Genomic DNA, 25429 nt, shown 5'->3' with positions numbered 1-25429 from the left:
AAAACTCCGGACGATTAATTAAGCCTGTGGAGTTGACACCGGACGCTAAGAAGCTTGAGCATTGTGCGGGTAGGTGGGTGATATATTTAAAACCTACCACGATGCCCACTAGAAGTTTTACAGTGGAGGTATCTCCGTACCATAGAAATACCTCAGGATGCGAAACAAAACTCGCTACAGACGTGCGGTAATGGAAGGTCGGTGGACTGTTCATGGGCTGAACAAACTGTCCGAAGTCCAACCGGATCGAATGTCGCAATGTCGCGACACTGTTCACCTCTTTCTATATGCCGCAATAGGAGCGCGCGGAAACGTGACGATGCCGATGGAAATTCTGCTCAAGCAGCTGTTAAAGATACCGGGGTGGAATGGAAACGCTCTTGACCGCGTGCGGTATGGCGCTTAGCGTCAGTCATACGCTCGGCGAGCCGTGTACGTCATTTTGGTGTGGTACAGACGTCTGGACCAATTGGAAGTAATGTCACAGCTGCACGGTGGCATGCAGACGATGGTCGCGGTTGCGGAGTTTGGGTTGTAACGTGCACGTTGACCCAGACCATGGAAGTTGCTGCTCGAGCAGACAGAAAAAAGCCGCAGGCGACAGGGCTGATGGTGTCTGTTGGGTTCTCGAGTGGTTTAGCTCCCATGGAACACAGGGCTAATGGCGACCTTCCTCAGCATGGCACGGGAACTAACGGCCACGCTAACCACGTGCGCGAGGCCTCTACTCCGGCAGACGTCACCAAACAACCAAACATGTCTCAACAATGAACATGCTTATCGCGAACAACCACAACGAAATCCTGTCGGAAGCGCATAGGCTGTCGTTCAAGACAAGCATCCGCCTTTGTCTAATGTCTTCATGCTACCTAGGTAAGCATCATCATGATGTCTCCTTCCGCGCACAAGCAGTCCGCCCATCGATGGCAAACCCTCGATCTCCACAGATGCCAAGCTTAGCTATGACATTGGGGCCGTAGTGCGCCGGCTTCTGTAATTGGACTTGATCCCGCGTATATAGACTAGATGCTCAGGGTCCGGATCAAACTATGCACACATCTATTGCGTCGATCGGTTTCCTTCAGCTTTAGTTTCTGCGGCTTCGCATCCATTGCCCGTTTGTAGTCCATTCAACTTGCATATCCGTCATCATGGATTCGCCAGACGCGACGAATTCGAACAGCAAGGAGATACTAGAGAGGACCGCAACACACGAATCGTACACCTTCCAAGGCGCGAGAGGATGGCGGAGATGGCGCATTCTCCAACCTGGTCGCGGCATGTATCACGATGTCAAGAGGAGATTACCTTATTACTGGAGCGACATAACCGATGCGCTCACGTATAGGGCTTTCGCCAGTACAGTTCGCATGTACTTCGTAAAGTAAGCCTATCTCGATAGACGTTCAAGTCTTATACTGACCAATACAGCGTATTGCCTGCCATCGCGTTCACACTCGACATGTACCGCCGAACGGGCGGGTTCTTTGGCATCAACGAAGCCCTGTTTTCGTCCGCATTAGCAGCCATGGTGTTTAGTTTGCTCGCGTGCCAACCCCTCACCATCGTAGGAGTCACTGGTCTGATCGCGCTCTTCAACTACACCATCTACGACATTGTTACCCAATATGACCCTTCCATCTACCCAGCATTCACCGCATGGGTTGGAATTTGGGCTGCCATCTTTCACTGGATCGTAGCCTTCGGAAACTTCAGCGACTACATGGCCTATGTCACTGACTTCTCGAGTGAGACGTTCGGCATGTATGTTGGAATCATCTACTGTGGTATGTATCTAGTCACTCGCCATATTAAGACACGATATTGACCTGCATCCAGTCAAGGGTGTTGAAGAGCTAGTATATCTGTTCCAAGAATCCGGTTTTGACGGTGGCTACCTCTCCATCGTCATTGCGATATGTTACTTCGGCTCTGTCTACGGCCTCGAGAAGCTTGGTAACAGTACGGTGTTTACCCCAAGCATTCGTAGCATTATCGCCGATTACTCCTTCGTCTTTCCTACCCTGTTTTGGGTCGGTTTCTCGCATATTCCTGGACGTCTAGAGGAGACTGGGCTATACCGAGTGCCTATCGGCAAGGCCTTTGCACCGACGCAGGATAGAGACTGGGTAATCGACTTCTGGAATCTTGACGTCAAGTGGGTATTCGTGGCTTTGCCATTCGGCTTCTTGATGATGCTGTTGTTCTACTACGACCACGTAAGTCATACACGTCTTCTAGCATCGGCGAACGCTAACCCTTGATCGTAGAATGTGTCATCCCTCACAGCACAGGCCCGCCAGTACCCCCTCAAAAAGCCCGCTGGTTTTCACTGGGACTTTTTCCTTCTCGGCTGCACATGCTTTGTCGGTGGCATCATCGGCCTTCCACTTCCCAACGGCCTGGTTCCGCAAGCGCCCGTACACACAGACTCTTTGACCGTTCACGAAACTAGGCTGGAGATCACCAAAACGGAAGACGGTGGTGAGATCCGTAAGCCATTCGTCAAGGCTACTGCTGTTGTCGAGCAGCGTGTCAGTCATTTCTTGATGGGTATGGCCATCTGGGGTACTATGACCGGTCCCTTACTTATCGTACTACACACCATGCCCGCAGCAGTCTTTGCTGGTGTATTCTTCGTCGTCGGTGTACGTGTTAACCCATCTTCAAGCTCGATACGATATGCTAATCTCTTCATAGTGGGGCTCCATAGAATCCAACGGCATTGTCAGCAAGGCGCTCTACCTCATGTCAGAGAAACGCTTCATCCAGCGCGACAACCCACTCAACCGCGTCTCACGCAACAAGATTCGGCTTTTCATCGGTCTTCAGGTTCTTGGTGTCGCATGCACAGTCGCCATTTCGCAAACCATTGCCGCTATCGGCTTTCCGGTCCTTATTATCGCCCTTATCCCGCTACGCACATTCTTGATGCCGAAATGGTTCACAGCACACGAGTTGGACGTATTGGACGCCCTGACGGCAGACAACCCGTCTGTATTGGTCAGCTTTGGTGGAACACCGAGTGGCATGCAGGCTGGAGGTCCTATGGAGGGTGGTGCTGGTGGGCCCCGAGACGAGGAAGAGGCTGCGCACCCACACTCTGCCATGCGTCAACGGGCAGGTAGTCTTCATCGAGAAGACTAGGCAGAATTTGGTACGGCTACGAAATAGACAAAACTGTTGATTTAGCGAGGGGTTTCATGGCGGCGGCGACGCTGATTCGCTGGACTAATGTTCGTTTCTCTCAAAAGGCCGTTCAGGCATTGAAGATAACTTAATGTAATATAATATTTAGCTTCCCTATTCCTCTGGCTGCCAAGATCCGATGTTTTGAACGATGTGGTCATGAACCACTTATTCCTTTCTCCATCGAACTTCTGCCTACGCTTCACTTACCGCCACCTTCTAGTCCTCCTCCGTCCTCTCTGCTCAAACAGTTCCTCTCCCCAGTCACACCCAGTATCTATAGCCTTTTCGATATCTCTCATATCCGGCATTGAGACCGAAGGAAAGATCTGCATGACCTTGTCGTGCATTGCCGGTACGTCCCTACCTTCGAATGCTTGGTTTACTCTTGCAACGAACTCATCCGTTGCTTCCTCGGCCAGTGTACATAGTTTCGCATATAGCGCTGCGTAATCAACAACCGTAGGATGCTTCAACGCATGAACAGACTCATTACGCCATGTGCCGTTTGGTGAGGAGGGAAAGAGATGCGCATGAGGAGGGAAAGCTTCTGTATCAAACTCAAAGGGTATTGTGTATTCAGGAGGGTAGGTGGCTTCAGTGTGTGTTATCTCTTCGAAGGATATCCAAGAAGTGCTCATTTGGGGACAGGAGTCAGATGATGAGAGCTCTGGCCTTGTATCTGGAGAGTCTTCGCGAAGCATGTCTTCTGAGGGTTGTTGTTCTGAGACAGAGGGAGCAGGGCTCGGTGAACGGCTGGGAACGGGGGAGGGTGGTAGTCGATGTAGACAAGGTACAATCTCCCATGATATAAGCCGTTGGATTTCTGGACGATCGAATGCATTTGGGGAGTCGCAAAGCTCATGCGCAGCACTTGATGCGGTCGCTGGCGCCGGTGACGACAAGAGCGGCGCTGCATTCTGGCATCTGGAAGTCCATGTAGGAGCAACTGGCCTAGAGAAAAACGACGTCATGTTGGCCTTCACCTCTTTCTGGAAACCGGTTGACTAGACTATGGCGTGATCAGTTTGTTTGTCTGTTCGCTAGTGTCTGGAGTGTTTGCGGGCTAAGCGGGTTGAAGAATCTTGGACTGCTAGTGAGTGCGTAGTGTAAAACAACAGGGGCGATAAAGGACTCGATCGATTGAGAGGGCAGGTGCAACCGTGTATAAGAGAGTCACAGTGTTTGTACGTGTATGATGTCACAGGCGATTCGTTTGCTAAGTAGTGAATGGTAGAGCTTGCGTGTCGCACGCCAAAATCAGACAGTGAATGACCATACCATACGGATATGTACGGAAGTAGCAAGAGTCAAAAGATCTGCTGAAGACATCTACGAGATCTTTCAAGGTACAGAGACAAGCATACGAAGCCAATGTAGGGCCATACGGACTGGAGAAATCGCACAAGCGTTTGCAGGAGCTCTTCCTCTAGATTCAACGGCAGCCTCTTCCCGGTCCAGTGATAGTGGTGCGTTGCTTCACCTCGTGTCCAAATTGGGGCGCAGTAAGTTGATCAGGGAAAGGTGACGAATGTGAAATGACATACAAACGTCACCAAGAGGGTGTTGAGGTATATACATCTTCATCAGCATGTGCCTGCGTCAATGAAATAATTGACAGAAACTATGAAGTTACGTGCGCACCTCGCACGAACTGGTAACTTTGGCAAACTTTTAGGTCAGCATAATCCCACCGTTGTTACGTTGTGACTAGATGATGGTGGCCGATTAATATTGCTGTTAGTAACAAATCCTCGCTTTCACTAGAACTGCGTCCAACCAAAGTCGGTACGTGAACAGAGCGGATGATGTGAGCGACTGCCTTCACATGTCATTGTATCGCTATAGCTTCCTGGAAAGAACTGTTATGGTCAGGCTATACGCGAAACTCGGCCGAGCGAGTCGTGTAGACTGTCAACACAACGCATGACATCTCCATCGGACCGAGAGTTCCAACACCCATTGTCGCACCGCTGCAGTTATACTAAATTTAGCACCCATATGTTGGTGCGTAATAGGGATTTGCTTCACATATTAACATAGGTCTCATATGAAGACACAGTTTGTAAGTATGACAAAGAACCGAAGTGGATCTGAAGGAACGCTGAGTGTGAGCGATGAAGTGCCTGACATTCGATAGCGCCGAGATCTTCAAAAAGAGTACCCGGGATCTGCGAGAACTAGCATCGTTTTGGGCACTGCGAGATTGTGTGCTGTTATGCAAGGATGCCGAAGGTTTACGTCGTACGAGATCCTTCATCGCACAATATAATGGAAAGAGACATGACGCAGAATGCTAGAGACGGATGCGATGTAATGAAACATAGTTTAAACCCGGCACATCAATGAAATGCCGTGTGTAACAGCCGTCTAGAGGAAGCATCGCGCCATGCTGAATCGGTAGCAGAAGCAAGGGATGCAATGTGGCTCAGCCGGATGTGACGGACGCATGGAGATAGCTGCAATCGAATCTAGTAGATTGAGAGTGTTGTTGTTCCTTCTGAGAAGTAAGCTCGTTGTAACGTGTTGGATAATGCAATCCCTGCCAATATCTTTTCCCAAAAGAGCACAGCATCTACAACGACATCTTCATTCGTGTTTTGTGGGGATCTTCTCCATGTCTGAAGCATCCAATGCTACTCCGAGTATTGTCGGAGTCGACTGACCAAGCATCTGGACGAGGTCGCATTCATTGATGCACTTCCCCACCTGTCGGAGTGTTGATCCGTATACCAACCATGTCGTAACTATCACCGCCCGTAATGCATTGGCTACGTGGTACTCGTTGGTATATTCCGTGATCTGAGTTTGATCGTCGCATGTGTCCGTGCTGTTCCAGCATCCATATTGTGATTGCGAAGCTACTTTGAATCCGCTTAAGGTATTCACCTGGGTCTGGTGAAGGTAATGAGCCTAGACGCGCATCTTGCCGCCTGTAGACTCGACAACAGAGGTCACGTCTTCTCTGAGTTCTGGAATAGCGCTCGAGACGTGCAGGGCGAGTTGTTCTTGAAGCGCTCGGTATGCGTCGACGCGACCGTACAACATCTGGTTCATTCGCTGCACGGTCTCAACAAATTCGCGCGTGAAGATATCCGGGTTCCTGGAGTTCTCAACGTAGGACATGACCTCTGGAGGAATGTTGATGTTCACGGACGGCGCTGTCCTCGACAATTTAACCAGGTTCTGAACGAGCGACTGGCTACGGTACGGTTAGCCTCAAAAAGCTTACACGCAAGGTGCAGCTATCGCATACATCTCCCGCCTTATGGCCTCCTGCGTCTTGCTTCCATGGTGGTCGTACGCTTGCACGATGAGGTTATAGAGGTTTTGCACGATGTCTTTCAGCTGACCTTCCACGTCGATTATCGCCGCTATCGCACACGTTAGAACGAGCCGAAGAAGTACCGCACTACATACCATCGGGACTTAACGCTGCCATGATGTTGGCGAGAGTAAGTGGTGCTGTGAGGTTTGGTATTAGGAAGGCTGGTGCTGTGCGATGGCCGACGCGGCGCGCGTCACAAAGAGGAACGCGCCAAGGCTCGGCTAATCCCGGCCGTGGTTGACTTTCTGTCGTCATCGCTCCTTCGCCAGTACCAACTCCACGACCACATTCATCTCGAATCGTGTCGCAGCGCGCTATCACGTGTCGAAAACTACATTCGGTGTTGGCAACGATGAACATCACGTTGCAATGACAGAGAGTACGAACCGGGATCCAGATGTCCCTCTTGCGCAGCCACCAAGCTACCAGGCCTCAGCATCGTCGACCCCGGGAGCCACGGGGACCCACGTGCAAAACCACTCCCGTGTGGCGGCTACAACACGCTCAGCAGACACACAGAAGCCTCAATTAGATTCTACCTCGGATAAATCCACGGCAGCATTCATTCGGCGCACTCTCTGCTCCCACAATGTGCTACTTGGCAATGGCGAGAAAGGACGCAGTACACCTCGTCCTATTGAAGACGTATTGCCACCCTTGACGAGCTCAAACGAGGTCGATCTTCAACTATACGGCATCATCTCTGTTATCATCAAGGAGTTTGTACAGACGTGGTACTCGAAGATAACTCCCGATCAAGTATTTGTCAACGAAGTGATCCAGATTATCGCTCATTGTACGCGAGGTCTGGAGCAGCGCCTCAGAAAAGTCGATCTCGAATCACTATTGCTAGATGAGATACCTGAGCTACTCCAAGCCCACCTGACCTGTAGGTTATTTCAACTTGAACTGTCGCATGAAGTTTGTCTAATTCTTCCCTGTCAGCATTCCGAATAGCGAAGACTCAAGCCGCCTCGTCAATTTCACTAGTATCAGGTCCTCGTCTGATATATCATACGCTCCACCCGCACCCTGCACTATCACCTGTGCCTACCGATGATGTTCCGGCGACAGTCCTTGAACAGCGGGAAAGCGAGTCGGCGTGGCGCCAACTACTCATACATGGCGTACTAGCCCTGTTTCTACCGACAGAAGACTTAAAAAATGGGTGTCTACGCGCCCTGGTAGGCGAAATATTCGCAGAGATGATCCTTGGAAACGGCATTAGCGGAAAAGCCTGTGAAGGATGGGTGCTATGGGAGGGCATCACAAGGATAGCTGAGGTTTTACAGACCGATGCTGCGAAAGAGAAGGATTCCCAATCGGACGATGCCGATGCGGAGCAGTCGTTAACCCGTCTTGAGCGTTACGGGCTGCTGTCCACGCATCAAGGGTCAGAAATTAGTCCAAAAGGGCCACTGGACGCCGGCCAGCGTCGTCACAAGACATCGGCCTTATACATCTCGGGTGTACTATGGGCGATCATCCAATACGCTTTTTTGGCGTTTACTGCGGTGCGCGCGGTGGTCTTGAGTCTTACGACATTATCTTCCCTTCCGTTGAGATCTGCCACAACCGAGCAGTCATCTGCAGAAGCAGCCAATCAATCGCAAGCACTGGAAGCGGAAAAGATGGCTTCCAGGCGCCCGTTGGAGGCCAAACGGCCTGTAGTAAGCATGAGCCTGTGGAGCTGTGTAGCGCAACTTGCCGAGTTAGATGTCCGCATGCCTTGGCTGTTGGGCTTCATCTCCATGCTTCATCGTGGAGCACTGCTCGGCCCAGGTAGGGTGGGTGAAACCAATGGTGTATTGGACAGGTAAGTTACGATAATATCTCTTTCTTCACTCGCATCCCCTGGTTGGCTAGCTGGTCAATCCCTGTGGCACCGTGCGACGCAGGATGAGATAGCTCCGCATACGATTCAAGTCACTTGACTTCGCTTCAGCGAATGCGACGGCCCGCAGGCTCACACACCAAAACAACCCTGTCGTGGCGCACCGCTTTATGCAAGCCTCGGCACCCGTTCCGGGCGGCAACTCGACACGTTTCGGACAAGGAGGCTTGGCACACTCTAGGCCGTCGCCATTGTCAACACCATGAGCGACCACACGATGCCTGCATCAAGGTCGGACCAATCCTGGTGCTGCGCCTCCCATCAGCGACCACAGAATACTGCGGGTCGTGCGAAGGGCTTTTGTTCCCTGAGCCGTCATCACGATGCTAGCTCTTGTGGAAGGGCCGCTTACGCGCCGGTTGATCTGCTCACACCGTCCGGCCGTCGTCCCTCTCGGGACTGGCCGTACAGAGTTCGAGCACGACATTGGCCACAAACTCTGGCCCTACCATGAATCCCGCCAACAGCTGATTACGCCTCATTCTTCGGTCTTCATCGCTACCGTCATCCTGTTGAGGATCCTGCACGTACTCCTCGGACTCCAATATGGTCTTAGTTTGTTTGAGCAGCGCATTGAAACAGTCGGCGAATGATGCTGTTCCCGAAAGATTGGGAATGGCTTTTTCAATCCATCACGACGACATCCTGCTTTAAGTTGCATAGTGGCATGACCATCAATCTCGCTTGCTATGGGCGTGCGCCTCACTTTATGGGCCGCGTCAACAATTCGACTCGATTCTCGTCCGATGCTCCGGGCCTGCTACCGCAGACATCATCATTCGCGGTCACCAGCTGAACGCCCCGCGGACTCCTTCATCCGTCCAACTCCTACCGCACCCGTCCTGCCTATCTCGCACCAGTCAATCTAGCCATGTCCAAGTCTCATCTGCTAACCAGTCGCGATTGCAGATTCCTCGCTCATACTTTCCACACGCAGATCTTGAACCCCGCTTTCCTTCCCGTGGCGCTTCGGACTCTTCGTGCAACACTCTTCCCTAACAACGCGCTCGGGCCCCCACGTCAGATTCCAACGTATGAGGAAATCAAGGAGATCAAGCGCTGCTGTGCCGCCAGACTACTTGACTTAGTACCACCGAAAGTAGCAGCCGCTTTCTTTGCGAGCTACGAGCGCGATGAGCAGGTTCGACAGATCGCAAACACACTAGACTGTCTCGATGACGCTTATCTCAACAAGCACCTCGTCTTTCAGATCGTTGAGCTGATTGTTCTGCGTCTGTTTCCGGAGTTGGGAGAACAAGGCGTAAAGGATCTGTTGGAGGAGCGCATTAGCTGATGCTGTTCTCATGCTTCCGAAAGTTAGAACCCCATACATTACGAACTTTCACCGCCAGATACTCGAACGCTGCTGGGCACGGCCCGTCGCGCAGTCACCTTCGCCGTTCATACCCCGTTCGACGAGGGTGAACTCCAATCCTTGTATCGCATACATATTTCCATCAAACCAGCATAAGGGAACTCACTAAAGCGGCGAAACTGCAGCTTCGTGCACTTCCACGTATACCAACTCATAGTGCGCTCTCGTAGCAAAGTGTGGTGGGAAAGGTACACCGCTGACCGTAAAAGAGGGGTATCGACCAATCAAAAAATTCCCTAAGAAAATTGTTGAGGCACATGGCATCCAGACTCCGGGCTGGCTGCATGCCGTGGCGAGCACCTGACTATTCGGGATATTGCCGGACGGAAACTACAAAGAATGAACCACGAGGTGCCCCACCGTGCACGTCTTCCACCAAGCCATCGCTTAGTTCGAGCTGCTTTACCATGATTGCTGCAGCACTCAATCTTGGTAGTGTTGGTATGCGGCAGGGAAGACACCACTCACGCAGACTTACTGCGAATGAGGGCCTTGAACAATCTGCATGTCGCTCGGTGAGCGCGACGGTCCGTGTCATCTGTACATCTGCGCGGGGATAAAATGCATACAACCGGGAGCCTTAAAGGTAGATATTGGACGACAAGCGACATGCGTTGTCAGGGCGTGCCATGGTACATAAATTCAACTAATCGAATACGAGATGACTATGTGCCCAGCTCCGTCGCAGTTGCGATGCGAGCTCACGATGCAGTACTATCGCATGATCCTGAAGAGAGTCAAGGACTGTAGACGACGTTGCATCTTCCCTGGTTATCTAACGTAGCGTTCCGAGCTTCACCACACCTTCACGTATCAAGATGAGCTCGTCTATGAGCCCCGCACCTTGATACAATCAGCAATCAAGCCCCGCCTAGCGAGATAACACAGGTTCTGGTTCAGATCGCCTTGGAGTTTCTGCCTGCGGATCACATTTACCGCCGCGCTCCTCTTCGGCTACGCCGTGAACCCTTGTTCCAGAGTCAAATATAACTCAGCCTCACTTAGTCGATGTATCAACCGTGGGGTTTCAGTGAGTGAACATCGCAGAAGCGAGGGTGGGCTGAGAAGTCTAAAGCGTCGAGAGAAGTTACCCCGCATGCGCCTTCAACCCGTAGCCGTCTATCTCTTATCGCTTCCGCAAGGGTTGCGGTTCCTGGCAACACGTTCCTGAACAGCCTGCCGCTAACGTGTTTCAAAATTCGGTTGGGCAGCAACTACGCGGAACATAACCAGCGATCGAGTCAGCCTTCTCTCTGCCTCTGCGGCACAGTTGTCCTGCATCTCGAACAAAACCCATCCTGATCCTATCGAATAACGCGCGCTTTGTGGGCGCGTGCGTAGGATTCAGGTCGCCGATTATGCCGGCCGAAGTGTCAAGACGTCAGTGTTGGTGATGCTGGCCCTTGCCTGACTCGGCGCGGATGACCGTTGAAACTTTAATTCCTCGAACTCCAGGGCGTAACGAGGGAACCCCTACAGGGACCTGGTTCGCGAAGCCGCGGGATGCGCAACACGGAAAGTCATGATCCCAGTAATAGTCGCCGTTCAGCATTTGACAAGATGCGACATCGCCTGTTCCTGAACCGCACGGGGTCCGGGGCAAGCGCATCAGGACCCCAGGCACAATGCCCATGATCCCAGCACCGGCGATCCAGCATCTACCATGGTTTGGAGTCAAGCGAGTGCTCATCAGGGGCTGTCATGGGCATCAATGTTGCGAACATCGACCCATGTTTCAACGGTTAAAGAGCCCGGAACGTTAGTGCAGGTACGGCAGCGGGTGGGATTGACTCGAACATGCAAAACATCACCCGTAGTGGGCAATCACTATATCCTACCAAACTATCGTCATCCTGCGCAAGGCATGAAGACTCAATAGTGAGGCGTACGGCAGACTCACCTCAGCCACTCTGGAACAGTCGGCGTACGCGGCTGCGGTTTGAGTCGTTCGCCAATCCTGAATTTTCGGGATAGGGAAAATTCGAGACGTTCGCTTGCTGCGCAGCGCATGACAATGATCGCTGAATGACGCCAATTGGCAATCATCATCGAGGCGAGCTGTATATCCCGCTTCCATTCTCACATCATCCTGAGTCGTGATCCATTCGCCAACAAAGGTATTTGCGACACCAGTTCATGCGAAGACCCGTTGTTGGGAATCGAAGAACATTTCTGGAGCAACGGATGTGTGCGTCTGACAGGGAGTGCAAGATTGACGGGACGGGTACGTCAATGAAGGGCGAGTGCGTCGTACTGTCGCTTGTATACAGCGATGCGAAGGTGTATTCGATACCCTATCGTGCAAACCAGCGTTGCTCAGACTTGTCAGCTGCGAGGTCAAAAAAACGATACACCGGCCTCAGCCCATCAAACGGCACGTGACACAAGCCTCAGGGCGAACAAATGGTGCGAACAACGGCCCGCAATGCCATGAATGATTTCAGAAGTAACCTTGGAAGTACGCGTGCTCAGGCAACGTTGTCGGGAGCACCTCACACAAAGGGGTTTCGGTGGTCACTTCTGTGCCTCGATATTCTTGTTCTCTTGCTTAGCCGGTTCCGTACCGTGTTACACAGCATCAGATATCAATCACGTGGACGATCTAATGCAGGGTACCGCATGACCTAGCACCGCGAACATCGTAATGAACTTTTCGATGCTTATCGCCAGCACATTGTGCATTAGATGCTAGGGCAAAAATTAAAGGTCACCGGAACGCTCTCAGCCTTTTCACCATTGGCGGACTAGCCCAACATTATCTTCGAATTGCGATGGAGACAAGGGCGAGAGCTAGCAATCTAACGCGATAATTGACTTTCGGGTGTAGGTTTCCTAGCCTCTTGCGCTACAACCTGCCACCACTGCTTGACGTAGGCCCGAATACAAAGGTACTACGAACCTGTCGGCCTCTTTCCTTGGATTTGCCAATGGTCAGGGGGTTCAAGGGACGGTAACGCAGGCCTTCACCGATCGATGGGGGGCGCTGCGATTGCGTGTTCGCGATTTGATGCTCACGACGGTCTAGCCATTGCGCGCAACACCGCGAGCTAACGACATGAGCGAGAAAAAGGGCCGAACCAAGTCGGACTGCGACACCAAGTACAGATCTGCCCCATTGCGCGTCCCCTCATCTACTGTTACTACCTTTGCTTATTTACTTTGACAGCTACGTAACACGCGTTTTTAGCTGTCATCCAAGGCCCCCTGTACTCATTTTCTTTTCTTTGATAGAGCTGCACAATGTACAAGGCTATGTACTGCAGCTTCAACCTGCGAAGGAAGTACATCCGGCATTTGGACAACGTGTGAGCCAGTGAACGGGCTCGGCTGCGGACCGAACCGGTACTGTACCGAACAGTAATGTGTTGCAGAGAAAAGGAAGAAGCAAGGACAAAACGAACAGTCCATCATCCGCGGGATAAGAAAAAAGAGTGTCACTGCAAGGATGCCCAAGATATGGTGGTGGGGAACACCGACGACATTTACCTTTCTTGCTTCTTCTTGCGGCTAGAGAGGACGAACTAAAGTGGCGCTGGACTCTGCTCACCTTTTTGCTTTTTGGCGCCGCGGAACGCAGGGTGAAGTTAAACGGGCTGCATAATACCCGTAATGCAAAAGTAACGGCTTTGTGAAATAAGTAAACTGGTTTCCAAAACACTGCCCAACTTTTGCTTCACCCGCGGAAGCGTGGATTGTACTCTATGTGCTACAGCTATGTTCGTCATGATTGAGCAAGGGAATCCGAAAACGAAGGAAGCTGCAACTAATCCAGTACGGAACAGCAAGAGCCCCAAACACGACTCGCTCCAGGGTTTGGGGAAACTCGAGCTTCGCTGCAGAGACGACCGTAAGGCCCAAGCTCCCTATCCAGCCCAGCAGGGCAGCAGAGGAGCTGAGTCCAGTGCGTGCGCCCCCGCGGCATGACGGAGCCCTAGGGCGCCTTGCGTCGATTGCGCTGCCGAAACCACTTTACTGAGCAAAGAAAGCCCGTACCAACGCCAATCCCTCGCTTCTCCAAGCTCGCGCTCGTCTCATCCCTGATCCAGATCGGGACAGCCCTTTGACACGAACCCAAATGCGCAAACTTTCCAGCTGAGTATGGTGCGCGCGCGCGGGGAGACGGGATACCAAATGTCTCACGCTTGCGGGCATCTAGATCAGGCTCAACAGTTTGAGGATCTGTCTTCCTCGTATACGAGCCTCGTCATCGATCGTTATGCATTGCGATCGCTTCAAGCGATGTATCTGGATATGTATATATGTACTTTTGTGATGTATCAAGGATGTGCAAGGTGCGCCAGGTCAAAGGGCGTCCGAGCTTCGTGCAAAGGCGGGGAAGGGGGCCAACTGGTGCCGACTGAACCTGCAAGTCTCACATGCAATTTACGTTTTGGCCGTGTCCAGGATGCGGAAAGCCAGAACGAACGAATGCTGCTTTTCCTTGCGATCGGCATGTCTGTCGGCAAGGTATTTTCCGAAATTCAGTGTTGTTTTTCGGCGGGCTATGCCAAAGTTTGTTGCACATCGTTGCTATAACGGTGTTGCAATGCGATGCCGAAAGCTCCGTCACGGGGGCTTAAAGCGGCAAGTACCAGCCGTTCATGAGCCAGACTTTTGCCGATCAGTGAAGTGTCAGTGGTGCTCCACCAAAACTAGGCTGAGTCTGACCATGATCAGATTGAGATCGGACGAAACTGACTAGTGACATCAGACGCACAATCGTATGGCACGTTGAATTGAGCATTAATCGCATTTCGAGCGTGATTGACCCTTTCGTTAGGCCGGTCTTGCGGCAAGGGTCGGTAACTATATTAGAAGCTACATATAGGTGCACAGCAGTGCGTACGAGGCCCATCGCGCCGTTTCAGACTCAGTGCAACGTATGAGGGCCGCCAGGCAAATGTAAATGGAACGTTTGAAAGCAGCAAATAGAAGCGTACAGAATATTGGCCCGCGTGGGCGGATACAGTCTTCGTTTTAGGTAAGGGGATAAAGTCGAAAACAGTCAGGTTACTGTGCGCTGCTAGAGGGGGGTATAGTGGTTCGTGGAGCAAGGGAATAGGAAGATGGAAAATGAAAGTCAATGAAGGAGTAGTGAGAAATAGAAGCCATGCTAATGATGCTGATGCGAGAATGCGGCAATGAAAGAAAATCCAAACGGTGACGGTAATGCAGAATGCTAGCTGTGTGTGTATGTCCCTGATCCCGGTGTTCTAGACCGCAAGTGTTGCACAGTCTTGCTACTCCAAACCCAAGCGATTCAGGAAGCTTGTTCCACAAAAGAAAGTGGTCGTCAGCGTTACGTGCTGTGACAGGCGTCACAGGCCCTTGGATGAGTGACATGTCCATTTCGCTAATGGATCGCGTCGACGCTTTCGAGCTTGGCCGTTGTGAAGTTGGGCTCTGACACACGTCGCATCTCGGAAGGAAGGCTCTCGGAGCTGCGCTTGATTCGTAGCTTCTCCATCAGCTTGCCAATGGTGACATACTCCTGGGGCTCCACGACGAAACCGGCGTTCTGTGACTGGAAGAAGGTCATGACGAGCTCGAGAGCGCGTGCAGCTTCTTCTTGGGACGGTGTGATGGGCGAGGAGTCGGCTGACGAGCCTTTATCGTCGATGGTACCTGGAAGAGGAGGGGGCTGCATCGAGTTGGGCATCTGGGTAGGCGAAAGTGACATTCCTTCCTCAATGACTGGCAGTGTGCCAGGCATCTCGGTCATGGGCGAGTCAAGTGCACCGCTGCTGACGTACTTTGGGGTGATATCGTCAGATGAGCCCGGAGGTGACATGTACTGCTCAACACCAACAAGCATGGGGAAGGTTTGGCTTCGGGGCCTTTGGAAGTTGTTGTTCCCTGGCTGTCCATTCGCAGGCTGGCGGCTTCCCATGAATGGACTCGGGCCGCATGCGGAATCAGGCGTGAAGAAAGGCGAGGAAAGCGATGTGGGGCTTGTGGCTGTATCCGTGAAGACGCTTGACAAAGATGTACTGCTCTGTGAATGGAAGGGTCGGCGATGGTTCGAAAAGTCGTATGTGTCGGGGCTTTCTGTCTTGAGATTTTCCTGACTCTTCTTCGCTGTCATGGTCGTTGTCGCTGGAGATACCCCGCCAGGCGAGGTAGGCGAGATGGCCCCCGGGGTATGCACATTGGATGGCGGATTCGAAGTCCCCTCCGACTCTTCTGCTATCGAAGTCTTTCGTGACCTTGCACCACTGAGATGATTCTTTTGCTTGAACTTTTCCAACCAGCTCGCACTGTTTACCTTGAGGTGGCTCTCTGAGTTGCCGACGGTCTGAGCGAAGAAGCGGGCCTTCTCTCGGATCTGAGCATCTGACAGCTGTGCTCCCTGTTTCTGATGGTTTCGTGCCCAATTCGACAAGGCACGTTCGATGTCCGGGAATTTGCCTTTCGACCTTTTTATGGGTGATCGGCTACCATCGTCCTGGTACAAGTACTTCTCCTTCTGGCGCAACACTTTCGAAACGGTACTACAAGACTGTCAGCACGGGAAGAGACATGCAGGGTATGCAGTGGTACCTTCGCTCTACGCCGAACATTGCTAGGATAGCGTTAGTAAATGATCCATGTGAGTCTGGTGCGTGGTGCTGGCATACCTCCAATTTCCGTTTGCTTGACAGTGGGATTCTCTTCATGGTATTGGCACATGCGTCTGCGGTCCGAGTCTGTGAGAGTCTTCCGTGGTGTCGACGAAGTGCGGGAATGTGTTGAGCTCGCTGAGACTGGCGTTGCTGATGCCGGCGTTATCGGTGGTGGGGCTGAGGGGAACAGTGAAGCTTGGTAAGTCGACTGGCTGGTCAGCATGCTCGGCCATTGCGGCATCTGCGGCATGATCAGAGGCTGCAGCTGTGGATGCGTAGTCCTCGGTGTCGGATGAGTTTGGTGGGGTGGATGCATGCCGTTCCCGTAGATGGGCTCCATCGGGAGCGGTGCAAAGCCGTTGAAGCCATTAAAGTCTTGGACTGGAGACTGATGGTGTGGGTTGTATCCATTATCGCCATGCCATCCAGAATGGTGATCCTCGAAAGGTTCCTGGTGGTGGTGATGGTGGTGGTCGTGATCCATTTGCAACTGGCTCATGTCGAAGGCAGTAGGTATTGGAGTGGTGTATCCGTGCGAGTGTGGGAACGAGTGTCCGTGTTGGGTGCGGAGCAGAAGTAGGGTGCCAGACGGGCATATGCACCTGCACCGTGGTGTTGCTATACCTAGGCGGCGTGGGTGACCTCAGAGCGGCCGAGCGCATACATGCATGAGACGAGATTTTGGTTCCTGAGGCGAAACAGCGACAAGTCAATGTACCGCAGTAGCGGGGGTAGCGCTGACAAAAGGCGCTGGGTATGACAGAGGTCAAAACATATAGGTATAAAGCAGCGCGGCAAAGCAATGGCCTTAGATGGAGAATTGAAACTGCAGGGAAAGCCTGGCGCGGCGGGCCTGCAGCGCGTACTTGAGGATAAGTCTGGGGACACTGGTAACAGGCCCTGGCTGTGCGATGCGGGCGCGGCCTACTGCAGCTGGCGGGAGAGGAGCCCTGTTTGTTTCGAGCCCAAGCTTGCCGGCAAGCCTGGCGTGTGCACAGTGATCCTGGTCGCCATTCGGCCAAGCGACGAGCAACGACGTTGGGCTTAGCGTGTGCGGGTCTCTCATCGGGGATGCGCCCCTAGGACAGCGCGGGCCAGAATTATGCGGCCGCCAGGCTAGCTCGCCAGTGCATGCCTCGACGCCTGACTCCTAGCAAGGGCAAATGGGATGTCAAGGCAGCCGGGTGGGATCATCCCATCAGGGCCCTCGCACCGCTGAGCACGTCGCAGCCGGCTAATCTGACGCTTCCCGAACAAGACATGGTCTGAGTGGAAGCGCCATATTGGCTTCGCCTCGTGCGCCCAGCGAAATACATCCTGGCCGTTGCCGTACGCTCGTGGCGCGAAACAGTGGCAGCCGATTCAATGCTGCTCAGGTACGCGAGCCTGTGGCGATTCCCACGGCAGGGGCAAGACGTCAATCATCGGCTGTGCATAAAGGAGAGACAGAAAGTGTCGACGGCTGAAACGCTTTCGGAAAGCTGCAATAATCGCGCCCATGGAAAATCGAGGTTTTGCCGACCAGCCACTCAGGCTTTCGGGAGCGATAATGATTTAGCGCCCGACTGACAGCGTGCCCTCTGAGTCGCCAGCACAACTAACCCCTGCTGATTTCTCCGAGTCGACCGCTGCGCCCGTTAGCAGACCAATAAGGAAAACCGACGCCTCAAAAATTGGGCCAGACAATGCTGATCTGAATCCATCAAATTCCGAAGCAAATATGGAATAAAAACAAATGCGACATGCTGACCCCGTTCCAATAACTCCAGCGGCGCCATTTCCACGAGGGTCCGCGACGGCAATGTCTTGAATGACGCCTCCTCGGCAGGGGAAGCAAAGGCCTGGTATTGATAGCTTGCGGACGGTATCGGACCGCCACCAGTCAGTCGAGCATTGGCGATTGGCAGGTACGATCCGCGCCGTAAGCTGCGTTGCCCAGTGCTAGTGTCGTCCTGATGTCGTCCGCGGTGCTACTGGAACGAGCCCTCGGCCAATCCAGGCCGCGAGATCGGCTCCAAGCCTCGCTCTCTTCGTCATCTTCATGCTGCGACCTAGTATTGGTATCGCAGTGAGACATGTTCAGCCATCCAGAAGGCCCTTCTGCTCTACTCACTATTTCCCAAGACCGGATCCATAACGCCTGTCGTATCTCGTAATCACGAGACCTTATCTAGCGCTTGACAATAGTGACTGGTCGGGTCGTCAGCTCACGATATCCATTTAGAGAGATAATACTGGGATACATACCGATATCCTCGTCGGCAAGCTCGTGAGAAAGTCCCACACGCTGGGGCTGATGCTTGCATGATTTCCCGTAAACAATAGCGTGCTTGAAGTTGTCGACAATTGTCTTGTGGATGGAATTACACTACAGAGCGGTTAGCGCGTCGCGATTAAGATGAGGGGGAGACTTACGAAGTCTTCAATGGTACAGGCTGTTGATCGCAATACCACTGGCGCCGAGTAATCCGGCATCTTGCCCTTGGGCTTGGTGTAAACACGAACGAGATTGAGCTTCTCCCACATCTGCTCGAGGAGCTCATCAATGTTCCACCCGTGCTCGGAACTGATGGGACAAGCGTTCGGAATGCGGTAGAGCAAATCGAGCTCTTCGATACTGATGGCATCAATTTTGTTCAAAGCGTAGATGACGGGGATATAGCTTCGTCCCTTGGCCTCAATAACATCGATCAAATCATCGACCGTGGCGTCGCATCGAATAGCTACGTCGGCGTTTGCCATTCGGTACTCGTTCAGCACGGCCTTGATTTCGCCATGGTCGATATGTGTGAGGGGAACCGTCGCGGTAATGTTGATGCCTCCCTTGTCCTTCTTCTTGAGCACAATGTTTGGCGGGCTCTTGTTGATTCGAATACCGAAGCCCTCCAGTTCGTTCTCGATAACGCTCTTGTCGGTGAGGGGTTTGTTGACGTCCAGAACGATGAAAATCAAATGGCAGGTCTTTGCGACGGCGATGACCTGTCGTCCACGACCTTTACCGTCCTTCGCACCTTGGATAATACCGGGAAGATCGAGGATCTGGATTTTGGCTCCGTTGTACATGACTTGACCAGGTACTGTAGTAAGCTGTATGTTGTCAGTACTGATTCTAGTAACAAGCGTATCCAACCCACCGTTGTGAACTCATATGCAGCGGCTTCGGAGTGCTGTCCGGTCAATTTGCTCATGAGCGTACTCTTGCCCACGGAGGGGAAACCAATGAAACCAACACTGGCGACACCAGTCCTAGCAACATCGAATCCTACACCTCCGCCGCCGCCACCGGACGAAGGCTCGAGCAGCTCTCTCTTAAGCTTCGCGAGCTTTGCCTTCAGTTGCCCTGTTCATGTATAAGCATACCAGTATGCAGTATTCGGTCGTGTATCCGTACCAAGATGAAAAGACGTCGCCTTGTTCTTCTGGGTCTTGGCCATCTACGTCTTGTGTAAGTCATCGTGTTACGGTCGCGTATTGGGGCGTGGCTTACTTCGGCCTCGATGTCCTTGATCTGCACACTCTGTTAGCGCGTGAAATGACGATATGCTGCGGCACTCAATCCTTACCTTGTCTACTGTGGTCGCCATCTTGAATTACTGTGTATCCTGACTTGCTCTGGGCAGGCGTGGAGAGGCGATGTTGTTGTTCAGAAATTTGATGCGACGCACGCCGCCAATGACGAAGCGGGGCACGGCTTCCCGGCAGTACCTTTCACCGCCACCCGATAAGGTTAGCGCTCAGCGCAGCACCCTTCCATCTCGGCTTCCATGCATGCTTCCTCGAGGCCTTCATAAAGTTCCCCGATAGAAGCCGCGTTCGGGGTCTTCACATCGGTGACCATACCCACCACTCTGGCTGAGCATATGAGGTGCATCACATGTCGGCGAACTGCTGACCGCCATGGATCCACATATCACAAGCTTAGAACGCGCGATTTGTTACATAATGAAGCAAGCCCAGTCCTGCACAAGCAGCATTGAAGGCAGGCAAGCCAACGCTCTTACCCTCGACAAAGGCTGTGTATATTTAGAGCCCGCGCACCGAACTCTCTTCGTCGGAACTCCGTCTGCAATAGCATCATAACCAACGACACGCTCGCCATACTTCTTAGTCCTCAAACATCGATATCGTTACCATGATCGGTCGCAACACTGAAGAGGATAACTTCCATTCGCTCGTGCAGGAGATCAACAAGGTGCTCGGCCCCAGCAACGGCATAGACTCGGATGACGTAGACGAGAATGAGCTGCAAGAATTGATGAAAGCATACACCTCGGAAGAGTCGGAGTGGAAGAAATACTACTTTCCATCTGAGACATTACCATACACACGGAATGTTGTCGACAAAGGCAACGGCAAGAGTAACTTGGTACAGTCCCCGATTCTCGAGTCAACGAAGGTGGTGCTAATTAAACAGCTTATCCTAGTATGGGGTCCTGGAAAGAAGAGCCCGATTCACGAGTAAGTTCTCATATTTTGCGACAGTTGACATTAGTATGCCTTACCTCGCGAACAATATCCCATGGCTTCAGTCTCCTGCACGATGAAGCGACCCCGTTCGCCGATCTACTTTGATCGATGTGTCAGCAGGAGACACGCCGGTAAGACGACCTTTCGATAATCCATCTTGGATACACCTCGCGTTCTCGAATGCGCAACTTAGCGTTGCAAGATCTAGAACTAACAACAAACCAGCCACGCGAACGCACACTGCATCATGAAAGTCCTCAAAGGCAGCCTGACAGAAACCCGTTTCGCAACCCCCACCGAAGACGACGCACAAAACGAGCGGCCCATGACGAAGACCCAGGAGACTACTTTCGCTGAGAACGAAGTAACATACATGGCTGACACGCTCGGTGTGCACCGTATCTCAAACCCGCATCCCACAGACTACGCAGTTTCGCTACATTGTAAGAACCAAGTCCTTCCATTCTACTCTTCACTCACAAGATTGCGTATGTATGACCCTTCGACTAACCAAACACAGTGTACACTCCACCCAACGCCGCAACATACGGCTGCAACGTCTTCAAAGAAGACACATCCGGCGTCGTTCACAACACGACGTGCCATTTCTACTCCGAGTACGGCGTCCGAACGGGGAGGAAGTAGACTTCACCTCGTTCGCAGATCCGTTCCATCATCGATAGCATTGTTTGGTTCTGGAAAAAGACTTGGAGACGGATACGTGGATACTTTACGAATGGAGCGGCGGGTTGGAAGCGCTTATCGAGTAGGAGTTCGTCGATGGGAGAGTAGGATGTTACGCGGGTTTCCTGTTAGACCACCGTGCTAGTCATTTTCGACGTTAATCAAAGGTCATTCAACATGCAAGCCAGAGCACGTTAACCTAAGGAAAAACTGAACAGGTCTAGAGCCTACATCAACGTTAGCCCACCTACTTTGCAGGTTTCTACGTTAATGTAGGCTGCTAGGCCGTTAAGGTTTTTCCTTGCATGAGGTAGGAGAGTCAGTGGAGTCGACTGAATCACAACATCACACAGTCTTGTGTACACATTAACTTAACGTATCAATTGTTATATGTACAATCCTCAGAATACGTCAAACAGAACAGCAATGTATTCCAACTCCATCTATCCAACCCTCATTTTCCCCTCCACACTCTTCAAACACTCCCTCAATTCATCTCACGCCCATCCTTACGGCCCCGCAAACCCAATCTCCTCCCTCCTATCATCCACCACCCTCCCATACTCCAACAGCAACCTAAAGAACCAAACCTCAAAGTCCACATTCCTCAACACCCGATCATGCCACTCCGAACTCCTCTTCGCAATAAGCCTCGCCTTCTTCTCGCCCTCACTCGCGCCATTCCCGCCCTTCTTCGTCCCATCCGCCTGGACTCTCTCAACAACCCCATCGCCGTCATCGTCGAAAACCTGTGTACCGCTGAACCACCGTACGAGATCGAGATGTTCGTCGCCGCGGAGGGAGAGGGGGATATAATGCACCCATGGTCGTAGCCACTCTGCATGCCACTCGCGGAACAGCGCCATTTTGTAGGTCAGACTGCGGGACTTGAGGAAGCTGTAGAAGCGGCCGGAGAAGGCGTTGCCATCCATGTCGAGGAGGTGCTTGTAGTACCATGCGTCTTGGCCGTCGACGCGTTCGGTTACGTCGAAGAATTCGTTTTGCGCGTCGCAGTCGCCGGGGTCGCATTGGCCGATGTGCGAGAAGTGGACGTCGATGAGGTCTTTGAGGGCTTTGCGCTCGATCGAGGTTACGGCGTAGGTTGAGGTGGGGTTGGAGACGGGCTCGAGGACTTTGGCGGTATCGGGGGCGTTGAGGCGTTGGACGACGTGCTGGCGGTGTTGACGTCGCCAGCCGCCGTTGCGGCTGAAACCTCCTGTTGTGGAGCCGCGCCAGTAGAGACTGTTGGTTTTGTTTTCCCAGGTCGTGTCGTGCGTCTCGTCGTAGCCTACTTTGCCCATCCAGTACCATGGGCTGGGGTATAGGATGTCCTGGAAGCTGGAGATCTTCGACTGTGAGAAGACGGGTGTCAGCTCATGGATGATACTGAAGGCGTTGGGGCGCTCGAAAAACCCGAATGTTGACGAGAATGAAGGTGAGTTGCAGATATCAGAGAAGGCGGTCGTGTTGTAGATGAAGCCAAGGTCGCTGGCGGCATACGCGGTGAAGTTGTCGGCAGCGTAGTCTTCGAAGGTTTGGGCCTGAGTGTCAGGAGAACATGACAGCCGCGAATGCGTCCATGTCTGTTGATGCGCAAAGCGATTGAACTTGGTCGTGCTAACTTCAGCAAATCGTGTACCATCACTCAAGTCTTCTGGCCGAGCGGAGAAGGCGTTGCGAGGTGCAGTGTTCTTCGCAGTGCGCGGTAGAATTTCGTCCCTCGCCTTTGCCACCATCGACGACAACAGATTGTCAGGCACAACGACTCGCGGTTCGTCATGTAAGTTGAAGCCCAGATCCATGTCGGGCAGATACTGGACAAACTGCTTCATCATGCCAATGGTAGCCTGTTGTTGCCATTCATCGCCGCCTTGAAAGTTCTCTACGGCGCCATGGCGTATCGCAATTGCAAGCATTGAGCTATCTTCATGGCCTAACGCATTCGCAATGCGCGACCGAATCGTTGATGGTTTGAGCGCCCAGAACGGTAGCAACATCTCATTGATCGTGTCGTATTCGTCTATCATCACAACACCGTTGCGCGTCGCAAACTCGTACCATTTGTCGAAGTGCGGAGGTGGCGAGATCCCGTTCCTGCGTCGGTACTCTCGAACCGCATCAGCGAGAGACTTGGATTGTCGGTTAAGGGTGCCTTGGAAGTCTGCCTCGGCTGCGTCAATCAATTGCGCAGCCGGATGACCCTTGGTCATATCTACCGACACCGGAGCAAGTGGTATCCCAGGCGGAGAAAGTGGTATGTCGGTAAGAACACCATGCGTGATATGTTGATACGTTCGTGGTCCAGTGAAACGTCCGAAAAGTAGAGACCCCACCGCAAGAGCCATAACGATGAAGATAAAGCGACGCAGTCGCATAGAACGCCGCGAATCCATGACAATGGGAGATGCGGCCGACTCAAAAAAGTGTACAAGTGCCGCCCCGTCGTAAATGAGGGTAAACAAAATGGTGGAAAAGGTTGGGGCGAAGTGTAGTTTCGCAGCAAGGTGAGAGAATATGGCCAACAGAGAGGTATTTACAGCGCCATGTTGAGAGATCTATGGGCAAATTAGCTTGATATCGTGACAGTGCGTTGAGAGTGAAAGCTACGTCTCTGGTCTTGGAACCTGAAAGCAAAAGCTGGGGTGAAAGCCATGGCGACGGGTACGACGCGGCAGGACGCCAGACCCGCGTTTGGTAACAAGACAGCGTATTTAGGTAGTTCAACAGTAATCTGGAAGAATGTACGTACCAGAACGAAAACAAGAACATTTACAGTGGTGTGAACCGGCAACATCCACAGGAAGCGCTGCAAGATGCGGAAATTGTGCACATCCCTCCACTCCCGGTCATACTCTCTGTATACAGGTTCCCAGGATATCGTGCTTGCAGTCAAGGAAGACTCGGTAAGGATAGACGCAATCCCGCATACAACTGCAATGGCCACTGCGACATCTCTGAGCGCAGCCAGTCGCTGCGGCCTCGAGGCACCACTCACTGAGGCGCGCCGCAACGTACTCCCGTTCGCAGACGCAAGTCCTCGCTTGCCGCCCTCGCCCTCTTCTGTCGCAGCTTGTATGGTGGACTCAAACAGGACGAGGCCAGTAGCCGTGAAGATGGCACTGCTGAGACCGAGCGCGACCGTGGTAGGAACTGCGTAGACGCCTAGAACAGCGCTCGCAGAAGCAAAGACAACTGCTAGTATCCCGTATGATTCGGTATGAGGCTGTCGCTCCGGGGAGGTCTTGGTTTCGGCTGCAAGGCCATCGAGAACGGTCCAGGTGGGTAGGGCGAGGTGTTTTGCGACCAATTGGTTCTCGGAGAAGAGGACGGTGAAGAAGGGAATGAGGGCCTAGGACATCGTTAGGTCATACGTTATTCTCTGTCCCGTCCGAAAGTACCTTGGTCGCCCAGATGCCCTGCTTATCGCATGCTGCGCGGTCGCACATCACAGACAGACCAAGCAGCGCGCCAGCCAGCCAACTCGTCTTCCTCTTGACGCTGTCGCTATTCGAATATATGCCCACCCAGAAGACAGTCGGCACCCATACTATCAGCCAGGATATCGTCGTTATGAGCAGCGAATGCTGGACCGGTGTGTGCACGTTTGCGACAGCCGCGAGGACGGTGTAGAGCAGCGGGGCGAGCAGGTGGTGGTATTTGACGACATTATCGGCAAGTATGGAGACGGCCGGGTGCATTGGAGCAAAGGGTGGGTCAGCGCTCGTCGGAGGGCATCGAGTTGTCTGGCATGTGTTGGGTTGCGATGTTGCGAGCGCCGGAGAGCCGCAACATGCAACCGTGCGGATCTGCAGGGTCGTGAGTGACGCCATGCCCGAAGCCACATCTTTTTCCATCCCCACAACAAAGCCATTGTCTTGTAGCCAGAGATT

General features: G+C 52.7%; 7 protein-coding genes across 7 annotated transcripts; 3 read left to right on the top strand and 4 right to left on the bottom strand.

The window, feature by feature from the left end:
• Positions 1–1151: 1151 nt before the first annotated feature.
• Positions 1152–3147, top strand: J4E83_007114 (uncharacterized protein; the record flags this gene model as incomplete). The annotated part of the gene is made up of 5 exons (XM_049334019.1): positions 1152–1384; positions 1432–1787; positions 1840–2219; positions 2271–2648; positions 2701–3147. 5 exons carry the CDS (start codon positions 1152–1154, stop codon positions 3145–3147), a joined length of 1794 nt encoding a protein of 597 aa, XP_049186830.1.
• Positions 3148–6102: 2955 nt separating this feature from the next.
• NUT2 (RNA polymerase II mediator complex subunit) lies at positions 6103–6631 on the bottom strand (the record flags this gene model as incomplete). The annotated part of the gene is made up of 3 exons (XM_049334018.1): positions 6103–6391; positions 6446–6563; positions 6610–6631. 3 exons carry the CDS (start codon positions 6629–6631, stop codon positions 6103–6105), a joined length of 429 nt encoding a protein of 142 aa, XP_049186829.1.
• A 255-nt stretch (positions 6632–6886) lies between these two features.
• J4E83_007112 (uncharacterized protein) lies at positions 6887–9705 on the top strand (the record flags this gene model as incomplete). The annotated part of the gene is made up of 3 exons (XM_049334017.1): positions 6887–7406; positions 7463–8333; positions 9321–9705. 3 exons carry the CDS (start codon positions 6887–6889, stop codon positions 9703–9705), a joined length of 1776 nt encoding a protein of 591 aa, XP_049186828.1.
• A 5434-nt stretch (positions 9706–15139) lies between these two features.
• On the bottom strand, positions 15140–16455 carry J4E83_007111 (uncharacterized protein; the record flags this gene model as incomplete). Its single annotated transcript, XM_049334016.1, has 3 exons — positions 15140–16277; positions 16327–16348; positions 16404–16455. The coding sequence occupies 3 exons, from the start codon at positions 16453–16455 to the stop codon at positions 15140–15142; spliced, it is 1212 nt and encodes a 403-aa protein (XP_049186827.1).
• A 2103-nt stretch (positions 16456–18558) lies between these two features.
• RBG1 (GTP-binding protein rbg1) lies at positions 18559–19972 on the bottom strand (the record flags this gene model as incomplete). Its single annotated transcript, XM_049334015.1, has 7 exons — positions 18559–18578; positions 18636–18756; positions 18804–19475; positions 19523–19728; positions 19780–19822; positions 19876–19896; positions 19952–19972. 7 exons carry the CDS (start codon positions 19970–19972, stop codon positions 18559–18561), a joined length of 1104 nt encoding a protein of 367 aa, XP_049186826.1.
• Positions 19973–20520: 548 nt separating this feature from the next.
• J4E83_007109 (uncharacterized protein) lies at positions 20521–21500 on the top strand (the record flags this gene model as incomplete). The annotated part of the gene is made up of 3 exons (XM_049334014.1): positions 20521–20846; positions 21081–21253; positions 21376–21500. The coding sequence occupies 3 exons, from the start codon at positions 20521–20523 to the stop codon at positions 21498–21500; spliced, it is 624 nt and encodes a 207-aa protein (XP_049186825.1).
• Positions 21501–22048: 548 nt separating this feature from the next.
• On the bottom strand, positions 22049–25237 carry J4E83_007108 (uncharacterized protein; the record flags this gene model as incomplete). Its single annotated transcript, XM_049334013.1, has 3 exons — positions 22049–23751; positions 24147–24888; positions 24938–25237. The coding sequence occupies 3 exons, from the start codon at positions 25235–25237 to the stop codon at positions 22049–22051; spliced, it is 2745 nt and encodes a 914-aa protein (XP_049186824.1).
• Positions 25238–25429: the final 192 nt, after the last annotated feature.

This window comes from Alternaria metachromatica, assembly GCF_023757995.1.
Source record: "Alternaria metachromatica strain BMP 0045 chromosome Unknown scaffold_17, whole genome shotgun sequence".
In the NCBI taxonomy this organism is placed as follows: Eukaryota; Fungi; Ascomycota; class Dothideomycetes; order Pleosporales; family Pleosporaceae; genus Alternaria; species Alternaria metachromatica.
Note: the sequence above shows the minus strand (reverse complement) of the source record. Positions and strands in the feature narration are given on the sequence as shown.